This window comes from Lemur catta, chromosome 14, assembly GCF_020740605.2.
Source record: "Lemur catta isolate mLemCat1 chromosome 14, mLemCat1.pri, whole genome shotgun sequence".
Lineage (NCBI taxonomy): Eukaryota > Metazoa > Chordata > Mammalia > Primates > Lemuridae > Lemur > Lemur catta.
The window spans coordinates 27,595,703-27,608,131 of record NC_059141.1 but is presented as its reverse complement, the minus strand read 5'-3'; the positions used below and the strand labels follow the sequence as shown (position 1 = coordinate 27,608,131).

Genomic DNA, 12,429 nt, shown 5'->3' with positions numbered 1-12,429 from the left:
ACTGGGTTCTATGAAATACTCCCCGACTAGAAGTACTGAAGAATTTCTCAGGAAGTAGCAGGCCTGTCCAGGAAGAACTATGGTTGATTAGAAGATGACAACAACCACAAAAATCGGGACAAAAATAACAAGGATTAAATGGTTTGTTCATGCAAGAGATGGTGCTGGGCATTTTACATGTTAATTCTTATTTTTACAGCCACCCTATAGGTAAATAATTACTACAGGCAGGAGGTATTTTATTTCCTTTTTATAGCAGAAAGTACTCTGCTAATGTAGACATTTTTCCCCCTGGAGTAGTGGTCAAACTTCTTCTTCCTGCCTGGACCAACCTGGTTCTGGCATGAAAAGCATCTCTGGCCTGCAAGAAGACTCCTGGGTCTACTTACGGTCTGCCATTCGCCTCCTCCCCACTGGCTGCGGTCTTTGACTCCAAGGCGTTGTTGAAGTTGGAGATGTTTTCAGAAGAGTAGAGGCCGGCTGGGTTGTTGTACTGGTTCGTGATGACCCTGGGGGCAGTGCTGGAGGCAGGTGAGGCAGTGAAGGGCATGGCACTCCGATTGTGGGCGCTTCCTATGTGCAGGACCTCCTGCAGGCAGGAGTCGGAGAAGAAATGGGGGGGTGTCCAATGCGCACCCCGTCATGGGCAGTGAAGGCTGAGTGTCAGGGAGAGGTGCTCCAGCTGAGCTACAATGGCCCTGGTCCAACCCAAACTTTGGCCTAGGGGCTCTGATGGACCCACTGAGACTCGCGGACAACGCCTGGGAAAGTTTCACGAGATGGGCACCTGTGCAAGTTCACACCCTCTGAATCAGCTCTGCCTTCTGACTCTTCCCTGAGGCCCAGCAAAGCCTGATCTCCTGGGGCACACGTGGGCAGGACCCCCCCAACCCCCGCACCCCATGCCTTGGGCTGTCAGGATCCAAGTCAGCCGAAACACCCTTCAGGGCACATTCCAGAGGGATTAAGGTACTAAGAGGAAAGGAACAGGCAGTCACTTGGTCAGTGCAGAGCAGAAGATGATAAAAGGCGGAGATAAATTCTCCAGAAGGGAGGTTAGACCAGTAAGACAAGAGGGTTGCAATGCCACAAGGGGGAGGCAGCTGCTGGGTAGGCAGAGAGGGTCCCAGTCCTCCTGCAGAGGAGTATAAAGGGGATTCAGGATCCATTGCGGGAGAAAGACAAGGCTAATCAGACACAAGGTCAGAGGATACCTGGTACAAAGGACTTTGAGTTCCTTGTGTTCTCATTCCCCTCTTTCCGTAATTTGAGAAACTGCCCTCCACCCCCACCCTGGACCTGCTAGGAGTCATGTGAGTAATTACTACAGCTACAACATCTCAGAGCTCCTTTACAAACACACAAAAACACCTTTTAATCTAACATTCTTTTTTTTAAAATCACAGCTTTGCTGCGGACTGATTAGCAAGGTGTTTCTGCATGGGTGTTCTGGATCAACCCGGGCTTCCAGGAGCTGCATGCTCTGGACAGGCTGCTAAACTCAGAATGTGTTGTATTTTCTGGGGTCCCGGGAAAATCCTCTTGAACGCTGGCTTCTTTCCTAAACACCCAGGCCCAGAACAGCTGCCCCCAAAACAGTTCCTCTGTTGCTCTTCCTTTTTTTTTTTTTTTACCTCCTTTTTGGTTAAATCTTCACGTCTTTTATGCTTTCTTTAAAAATATTATGCATGCATTATGCTTAACTTACTGTGTACTAATTTAAAATAAAAGACAACATGAAAATATTTTTATGATTAAGATTTCTTTTTCATTATTCAGCTTGATGTCCTCTTCAACAAATCAGAATCAGTGAGGTTTTTACTGCACAAATTACGTTTAGTTGCCTTTGCATTAAACAAAAGCTAAGTCTGCATGAATAATTCACAAAAGGGGAAGTATAGCTATCTATGAAAAAAACTTCAGCAGTAATCAAAGAATGATTAAGTAAATTTTATGACACAACTACCCAAAGGAATCATATGTAGTCTTTAAAGACATGGTCATGAAGACAGAGCAGATTTACAGATGGGCAGCCAGGGACTCTCACACGTGCTACAGCACTGTGCACAGGTGCGGCACAGCTGCAGCCCGGATGGCCATTCTTTCTTTCCTCTCTCCATATCCACAGTAGCAGCAGGGGAGGCTGAGCACCAAGGAAAAGCCTTTATTTTTCTGTCTTGGCTCAATTTTATCCTGCCACTTCCTATTTGGCCTTGAGCAAGTGATACGTCTCTGAATTCATTTCTCATCTTTAAAATGAAGAAAATAGGCCAGGTGTGGTGTCTCACTCCTTTAATCATAGCACCCTGGGAGGCCAAGGAGGGAGGACTGCTTGAGCTAAGGAGTTCAAGACACCAGCAAGAGCGAGACCCTGTCTATCTCTACAAAAAAATAGAAAAATTAGCCAAGCATCGTGGCATGTGCCTGTAGTCCCAGCTACTCAGGAAGCTAAGGCAGGAGGATTGCTTGAACCCAGGAGCTGGAGGTTGCAGTGAGCTATGATGACACCATTGCACTCTACCCAGGGTGATGGAGCAAGACTCTGTCTGGGGGAAAAAAAAAAGAAGAAAATAAAAGCCTTCTTCAAAAGGACTCAGGGTGACATATTAATGTGCCAAGCACAGTGCCTGGCACATGGCATACATTCAACCAGGGTCTGTTCCCTTGTCCCTTCATAGACACATTTCCAATTAGAATGGAAGTCAATGAAAATTCAGATTGAAAATTCCTATTTTCACTTTACAGAGACTATTTCAAGAATGCATCTGGTTTGTACATAAAAGGAATATCTCTACCCTCATGTGAATACTGGTCTTCCCAGAAGGCAGGCAGATTCAGGGCTTGCCTTTTGGAAGGGATGATGTAATTGTTTGGGCTTTGTATTTATCAGTCTCCAAGGAAACTCAATAATGAGGAAATACAAACTAGGTGTGTAACTATGCTGACCTCAGATAAGCTGGGGTGTTGGTTGGCATTACATGAACTAACAGATCTTTTATTATAGATCAACTCTGCTCTTACTCATTCGGCCTCTATTTTAGAATGGCTGGAAGTGGAAAAATTACAGTTGGGAAGTTTTTCATGTGAATAAAGAATTACTGGAATCAAAAGAAAAATACACTCGTGTGAAATTTTAAAGTATTTGAGGTTTTTTTTTTTTTTAATCTGAAGATAACTACCTTCAAAAAATTAATACAGGTAACTAGATTATAGGTTTAGGATGAAAATTCAAGTATAATACAAATAAAAAGTATAACAAAAATTTACATGATTATCTTATTTACACGAAAGCTAGGATTTCAGAAAGGCCAAATTAAAACAAAATCATTCCTCATGGGTTAAAATATATGAAAACCTAACCCATTAAAATTTAACATTTATAGTAAATTTAATGAAGTGGCTGAGAACTCCCAGGGAAATTGAAATTAACTGTGACATGTCTTAAATTAGTTTGTACAACTACCAGTTTACAGACGGAGTTCCATTTTATGAACTTTCCTAAGAGGAGTTGTCAGTTTTGAAATGGCAGATGCAAAATGGTCCTTAAAATGACTCTTGGGATTCTCAAATATGATTTTTATTATCTTAATATTATTAATGGAAATAATTTTGTATGAGTGCATTGCTGAAATTTTAATGGAAGCTATTTGAGAAAATGTGAATTATATCCAAACCACTGAATTTACATATACTAACGTACCTAGTGAGTTCCATTTCATACAAGTTTTTGTTTTATGTATAAAAGATACCTAGCTTTATGTTATCTTTTAATTATATCTTGATTCACCATAAAAACTAAATAGTATCCCAAACTGAGAAAAAAAATTAAATTTCAAATCTTCAACTGGGGTTAAATGTATAACAATCACAAGCTTGTCTAAAATTTTCAAAAGCCATTATCAATTTACTTATTAAGTTGTCATTACTAATTCATTAATATATCCAACAGACATATACTTGTGACAAGGAGCACGTTAGGTACGAGGAATTTTACAAAGATATTCTAAACATTCTTCTTTAAGTCTGTTTCCCTTATTCAAAAAGAATACCCACACATTGTAGATAATTTGGAAGATGCAAATAAGTCTTCTTTATTTGCAGAAAGAAATAAAAGCACCTATAATCTAACTACTGAAAGATTATTTACAAACATGGGATCTTACGACAGTCTACCGTCCCAGGAAATTCTGTCTGGCTGAGAAATTGTACACTGACTACCTACCACATTTTTCAATATTAATTGCCACTTTATTTTAGTAATTTTAAAGTCTTACTATAAGTTTCACTGTAACAAAAATAGAAATTTCCACCCCAAGGCTCATGGAAACCAGACAGGGGGATACAGCAGGGAGAAGCAGGGCTTACTATCAACTTCCCCCTCATTTCTTCAGGCTCCAGGCCTCGGGTCTAAACTTATTGTCATCCCTGGCATGATTCGTTTCTATCTGAAATCCACAGTGAGCTGAGTTAGTCCCTGACTGCACTATGATGCTGCCAACCCTCTTCCACGCAGGAAGCCTTCCCTCATCGCCTCCCTGCCCCCTGCTTCCAGCCGAGGCTGCAGCGTCACTGCCCTGGGGGTTTCCAGCCCTTTCCTCCCGCAGTTCCCTTACGGGAAGAACTGAATGAGAGCCAGATCCCAGCAGTGACAGTGGAGGGCTCCCCCTGCCTTATCCGCAGGCCTGCAGACAGGAAAAATGGGACCATGCCGAAAAGTGTCACGAGCAGGAAAGTGCAGGGTGGCGAGAGCAGCGGCAAAGATGCGCAGGTACCCACCTGGGGCTCAGAGGCCAAATTCATCTTGTAGGGATGACGTTTCCCTTCCTCCGTCACCAGAGGAGACCAGATCTTATGTTCAGATCTGCAACAGATTATCAAAGCTGTTGTTTCATTCATGGTAAGTAAATAATACATACTAAAAACAGACTGGGAAAACATCCCCTCTTGCCTGGACTACCAGCTTCTGAACTAGCATCCTGCCATCAGCCTCACCCTCCACCGGCCACCAGTGTGACCTTTCAAAAGCCCCAATGTGACAGCATCTGTGTCCGACGTGCAGGGCCTCCTCCGTGTTCCCGAGCACGCCTCACGCTGCCCCACCTCTGCCAGGGAGGGAATGGGCTTCTCCTCTATCTCAGCCCAGTGTGCTTGGTCCAAGCGAAGCAATCAACTTGTTTATGAAGTTTATTTGGCTCAAATGAAAGTGATGCCTCCTTTTTGGAGTTTGTAAAGGATGTTCTTTGTACCAATCACACTGATCTTACTGTAGACTCAGTTTTCATTTCATTGTTTTTGCTCTTGCAGAGAATGTCAGTGCTTATCTTTGTATCCATCAGAGTGCCTAGCACAGTGCCAGACATATACAAGCGGTACCTGTTCAATTTGTTGCTTCAAAAATCAATTAGCCAGGGCCAGGCACAGTGGCTCACACCTGTAATCCTAGCACTCTGGGAGGCCGAGGCGGGTGGATCGCTCGAGGTCAGGAGTTCGAGACCAGCCTCAGCAAGAGCGAGACCCCGTCTCTACTAAAAATAGAAAGAAATTATCTGGCCAACTAAAATATATATATAGAAAAAATTAGCCGGGCATGGTGGCGCATGCCTGTAGTCCCAGCTACTTGGGAGGCTGAGGCAGGAGGATCACTTGAGCCCAGGAGTTTGAGGTTGCTGTGAGCAAGGCTGACGCCACGGCACTCACTCTAGCCCGGGCAACAGAGTGAGACTCTGTCTCAAAAAAAAAACAAACAAACAAACAAACAAAAAAATCAATTAGCCAATGAACAAATGAATGTCTTGAGCTAGGGCTTGAAGGAGAGGATTTGGACTGAGACAGGCATGGAGAAGGGAGGGAGCAGTAATGACACGGTGCATCTCTCTTGGGGTAGGGCTCTGAAGTATACAAAATATTTTGACATATTCCCCCACAGTTGGTCCTCCTGCTCCCGTGACACAAGGCAGAAGAAAGTGATAAACGTACTTCACAGGTGAGAATCTGCGCGATGGGCTCATGACAAAGGGCTGTCACAGCTAAGGTTAGCGGGACGTTAAAGGCAGGTTAACAGATGATCAGAGTGAGAAATCTAAACTTGATCCAACAGGAACCAGGGAGCCACTGAAGGTTGAACAAAGTCATTCCTGAAATCCCGCCCTAACAAGACCCCTTCCAAGACCAAACAAAAGAAGTGGAAACTCTACCCTAATTACAACTCCCAGGTGCTCTCCTCACTCCATTCAGCCCCAGCTCTCCTTTCTTGCTGTGTACTTAGTGTCACACTCAGCACCTGCGGCCACTGTGCTGCAGTCGTTCTCTGTTATTGCAATCTCCTGGCAGGGTACCCACTGCTCAGCACAGAGCGGTGGGAACAGCATCCTAAGTAGATTCTCAATGGGTCCCGGGGAGAACTTTCCATTTCATTTTAGCTGACAATATTTAATTCATTTTACTTACTCAAATTTTGGTTAGTTGTATTAGATCAAGTGAAAATGCAGATATAGTATCTTAGAGAAAGAAGCCCACACTATAAGAAGCACTTTGAAAATTAAAGAGGAAAATGGGCAAACTGAAATTGCAATTCCATAGACCTTTCAGCATGCCGACAGTATACATGGCTCTGAGCTAGGGGGGAAGAGGGGATTCTGAAATAGGAAAGGCAGTCCCTGCCCACTAGCAGCTTCCAGGGGCTCAAAACTGAACAAACATTTCCATAGCCCTCACCTGGCTACCGTGAGGGTCATATTGTCTGTGCAGCCTTTGATTTTGTTCTGAGCTTCCAAGTGTGTCATATTGCTAGTATTTTCCCCATCGATGGCTGTGATTACATCTCCGATACATAAATTAGCTGTAGCAGCCTTGCTTCCGGGAGTGACCTGGGAAAAAAGGGGGAGAACAGGCTAGTTACTATTTGTCTCCAAGAAAACCGCTGAGAAAGATGCCACCACGTTAAGTATTCCCTGATATGAATCAAAGCATTTTAAAAGGAAAAGAAGGCTGAAATCATAAGTTTAAGTAATAATCCTTTATATTTTTGTAATACGTTATTGTTTACAAAGAGCACTTTCTTACATAATCTCATTGGATCCTCACGACCACCTTGTGAGAAAGAAGGACAAGTATCAGTGTCCATTTCAGAAACCAGGAAACTGAGGCTTAGAAAGATCTGTGATTTACCCAGGATCACCCAACTAGTATACTACTATAGTACTAGTCACCCAACTACTATATTACTGAGCCAGGATGCAAACCCTGAGGCAGACCCAGTGTTCTTCCCACTGACCCTTATTACTTCCTTAAAATAAGTTTCCAACTACATTTTTTAAAAAATACACATTTAGAGAACATTATGTGCAATAACATCCCATTTCTGTAAAAATCTTAATAATCAATATATATTATATGTGTAGAAGAAAATTGGAACACTGCACACTAAATTGTTCGCAGTTATACACTTCTGTAATGTGTTTGTTTTTAATAAGACTGAATTACTTTTTAATTTAAAAAATTTAAAAGCAATAAAGAATATTTTAAAATATTTAAAACTATGGGCTTATACTGGTTCATCCCCCAAAATGATTAGGATCATCCCCGATAGGTGACTGGTTTTCTGAAGGCTGATGCTTCTAAAACCAGTGGTTCCATATTTACAGACCGCTGATGTTTGGGGGCAGCCAGTCACTTACTGCAATACGTCCTCAAATTCATCTGCCTACTGAGCATTACATGTGGACTGAATAAATACCATGTCTCCCACACAGATGTACAACTATTTTTCAAGTGAATACAGATGCTATTATGATGAACAAAGTCCAAACCCATTATGAAGTAGTACTAACCTCAGAGTAACTTTTTGCCATTAGGTATTTTCTAAACTAAGATATATTAAAAATATTATTATCATCATCCCTGGGTAAATACATGACTTTAAAAAAAAAAAAAAAAAAAACATTAACGGACATTCCTGGGTGGGAATTCCAAGTCGTCCAGGAGAGGGGTGGCAACAGCAAACACTCCCAGACTGCCAGTATCCACAGGGCTTCGGCCTCCTCTGGAGAAGGCCCTTGACTCCTGGAATCTAACTGAGGAAGACTGTGAACACCTGGGTGTCTTAACAAGCCTGAAACACAGGTAACAGGTCCTTCAAGGCACTGAACCAGGACACACGACGTAGCCCTAAGCCTCCATATCTGATGCAGTTTTCAGCTGCTGTCGTTTCCAGTCGGCCCTCACCAAATGGCAAGGCTACCCTTTGTGGAGTGGCTGGTGTGGTGCTGCTGTCATGGTCCATCCCCAGCAGCACCCTGATCTCACCAAATGAGGAGTGGATGAGCCGATCCTTGAGGTCCCTTCCGGCTCGGACATGCTATGACTTTATCAGGCAAAACTCTGCTGGAATGTGGCAGGATGTGGAAACCAGTACAGAGATCCTGACCTCCTAACCTTCCTTTCTGGCTTTCCCATCATCTGTTTACCAGAGATCTGGCTTTTAGAAAATGAAAGCCCCTTGATCCAAGGTTGTGAGCTTCTAATCCAGCCACCAAGCGTAGGCCACTCTCATTTCAGTCAACACTGGGGAGTTAGCTTCCGAGTTGCCCAGGGCATGAAGTGAAACAAATTCCTCTCATTTTCTGACCCATCTTCCTGAACAGGCTGATCTAGCATCTTCATATAATTCATATATATTTTACTTTTTCTTTTTTCATTTTTTTTTTAAAGAGATGGGGTTTCACTCTGTCACCCAGGCTGCAAAACAGTGGCACAATCATAGCTCACTGCAGCCCTGAACTCCTGGGCTCAAGCGATCCTCCCACCTTCACCTCCCGAGCTGGGACTACAGGCACAAGCCACAACACCCAGCCTATTTCACTTTTTCTAAAGGACAATGCAGGTTCATTTTTTAAAATGACTCTGAGCATCACGTTATTTGGGATTGGCAAACTCTACCTCCAAAGAGAGCAGCCTGAATCAAGGAGCATAACGCCTGATCAAACTCATTTATCACAACCAAATCTGGCTGTGTTGAAGAGCAGTTCCCTTAGGATCAAGTCCATATTCTTTAACAAGGCCTCTAAATCTGGTTCCTTCCTCCCTAGCCTCACCATGCCACCTCCCCACTGAGCTCCAGCTACAGGGCCCTCCGTAGTTCTTTTCTGCCTCAGGACATTTGCACTTGCTTTTACCTCTACCTGATTAGCTTCTCATTATTCAGGTCTCAGTTTAAATGGCCCTTCCCCAAAAGGCCTTCCCTGACCTCCAATCTATGCTATATCCTCCTGGCATCCTTTTAATAAACTTGGTTCTTCTTTATGGCACTGGTCACATTGTGTTTGTAAATCTATTTGGCGGGTTTATTTGCTTAATGTTGAGAGGCCTACTACACACCAAGGTGTGTGAGAGCAGGACTGTGTCTGCCCTCTGTGCTGCCGTAACGCCGGTGCCGGGCACCGTGAGTGGCACATAGCAGGTGCTCAGTGAACATTTGTGCAACAGACGATTGAACCTAAAACATCGCGTGTTGTTCAGTATGTAATCAGGCTGCTTCATTGTATCCTCTAAAATGAATATTTCCCAGAAAATCAAAAATATTTTTATTCCACGAATCATCATTTCCCTCAACATTGCTATCTTGGAACATGACCACTTACAAAACTCAAATAATGAGGTGGCAGGGGGGTGAAGGGTGAGAAGATAAGCAAGAAGTTTCTTTTTACTTTCTTATATCGAACTGCTAAGAAGTCTGGCATTTCCAGCGTTTGGTTCAAACTGTTTTGTGGGAGAGGCTTTTCTGCAGGGTATATCCCAACAGGTCCTGGACAAGCTAGAACCAGTCTTCAGATCCCCAGGCCTGAGTAATCAAGGCCTGGTCATCTTATCCTTCGGTCCAATTTCTCTCTTTCTTTGTTTTTTTTTTTTAAACCAAACTGATAGGAAGCCAAAGGAAATCTCGGAAAGTTACAAGACAACATCATCAAATGGGAGGGACTTGGACGGAATCACATATAAACAGATTAAGTTCACATTCTTTTATGAGCCATCTCTTTTTGAAAAAAAAAAAGATTTAAACAAATTATGAGATTTGTCTTTTACAAAGCCCCTTCACAGACAATCTCCTATTTAAGATAATAATAATGATGACCTCACCACCAACATATTAGATAATTCCACAGATGAGAAAACTGAGACTTAGAGAAGCTGTGACTGGTGACTGGTTCAAGCTCACAAAGCTAAAGGCTAAGTCTCAACGTGAAAGATTCTCCCATTCCAAATTCCATTCCTTTTTGCTTTAGCACAATGCCACAAGCAGAGGCTCCAAACCCAACTGTCGGAGCCAAAGAGAAATCCAGAATTAAGGTGATGCATCTGTTGTGGCCTTCTACATAGGAACTGGAGTGTCACAGGCTCCTGCAACCTCCTGGGTCCATAGGACATAGGACACAGGACAGTCATTCCACCGCTCTGCACTGAGCCAGGGCCCAGTAACCCCACCCCTTATAAAACACACAAATCATAACACAGAACTGACAAGTGCCAAAGAAAAGAAAGCCTGTGTCTCTAACACTGGGTAGCTCCTGTCTTGAATGGTACACCCCAATCCTTGCCACACACTAACTATTCATCATAATCATAACAACAACCATCAGCTAATGAGTATATTATGTGCTAAGCAAGTCTAAGAGTTTAGCAAGGGTTAATTTACCAACCTTCCCATGATGCCATCAGGCAGGCAATGTTATCCGCATCATTACAGCTGAGGAAATGGAGGAACAGGGGTTAGGTAGTTTGCCCGAGGTTGCACAGCTGGGGAGCGGCGGGCCATGGCAGGTTCCAGAGTCCACCCATTTAACCCCCTATATGACACTGTCCATTCTAATTTCCTCCTGACTGTCTAATTCCATCAGAACCAACTCACAATGGAGTTAGCTTCAATTTCTGAAAAAAAAAAAAAAAAAAAAAAAAAAACTCACACTCACCTCCAAAGAAACAGGCCCATGAGTTCAATGGCCACCCCTCTGCCAGCTTTCTCCCCCAGAGACCATGCAACTAGATCACACAACTCTTGCTACATAAAAACGAATGGGTTTAGGCGCAACAATTTCTGCTGATGAATCATCTGCCATTTTCTGCAAAATTCACTCGTCTCCCTCATCTTCTGTCCCCACCCCATCCCCAGGCAGACACTGCTTACTTGGAGGCCGACCTATACCCCCGCTCTATACTGCAAGTTCACAAGTTCTTTAGAACCTGTGCATCGCTGCCAGTCCAGAGCACATCAGGGGGTTTCTGAAGTTTAAGTTCACTTCTAAAGGTGCAAAATAGGACTATGAAGTAGCTGTCCCACTTTCTCCAACTTACGTGTAAATAACTACACATCTAAATGATATTGCTATTATATACAACTGGATGTACCCACAAGCCATGACAAATAAAAAGATACCAGTAACCTCTTCTCTGTGACAACAGCATGTTTCTATTTCATCCCTCCCCTGTTCCCTCTTTCTCTCTTGCATTCATTCACTCATCAGACATCCTTATTTACTCTAAAAGATAGTGAAGCTTGTTGGTTAAGATGTGGCTTCTGGAGTCACAAGTGCAAGTCCTGTCTCTGTGACTGGTGAGCTAAGTGTCCTTGGACAGGGTATTTTACTTCTGCATGCCTCTCTTCTCATCTATGCAACAAGAATGAGAAGAACAGTCCTGACATCAGAAGGCTGTTGTGAGGATTATGTGAGACAATTCAGGCAGTGCCCACTGTCAGTGCTCTAGAAATATAGGCTATTGTTTGCGGATTCCAGGAACCACACAAGGCACTGATAGACAGCTGTGAAAAGGGTAGTGCTTGCCATGAAGGAGCTCACGGTCTCCTGGGCTAGATAGGCATGTACAACATCTGATGAGTGCTGTGCTAGAAGCAAATGGTAAAAGGAGCCTGAAGGTGGAATCAGGGAAGTCTCCCTGGAGGAGGTGCTGCTTAAAACTATGCAAAGCCACAAAAGAAGGTGGGAAAGAGCATGCCAAGTTACAGGAACAGCATGGGACTAGTATGGACAAAAACACAAGGAATAAAGGGGGAGGAAGGAGTGAGGCTAGAGACCTAAGCACAGACCAGGCTATAAGCCCTGTTATTTTCCTGCTAAGAAAATTGTACTTTATCTGGAAAACAATGAGGACCAACAAAGGAATTTAAAGACAGCATCTGACGTGGACTGCCCAGTTAACTGCCAAGAAATAACCACTGAGCCTTAGCTCTGTTGAGATTAGCTCTGCTGAGATTAAGGTGACTGCATTTGACAGATATGCTCTAATGGTCATTCAAAGAAACAGATCCTAATCCTAGCACTCTGGGAGGCCGAGGCGGGTGGATCGCTCGAGGTCAGGAGTTCAAGACCAGCCTGAGCAAGAGTGAGACCCCGTCTCTACTAAAAATAGAAAGAAATT

The 12,429-nt window shown here is 43.4% G+C and overlaps 1 protein-coding gene across 2 annotated transcripts in view; it reads right to left on the bottom strand.

The window, feature by feature from the left end:
- Nucleotides 1-12,429, bottom strand: part of PDLIM1 (PDZ and LIM domain 1) — a 39,739-nt gene that overhangs the window by 15,930 nt on the left and 11,380 nt on the right. For both annotated transcript variants that reach the window (XM_045568428.1, XM_045568429.1), the window contains exons 2-4: nucleotides 6,715-6,866; nucleotides 4,777-4,861; nucleotides 390-589 (exon numbers count right to left, since the gene is read on the bottom strand). In XM_045568428.1, coding sequence (XP_045424384.1) covers nucleotides 390-589; nucleotides 4,777-4,861; nucleotides 6,715-6,866 — 437 coding nt within the window. The remainder of the gene's footprint in view (nucleotides 1-389; nucleotides 590-4,776; nucleotides 4,862-6,714; nucleotides 6,867-12,429) is intronic.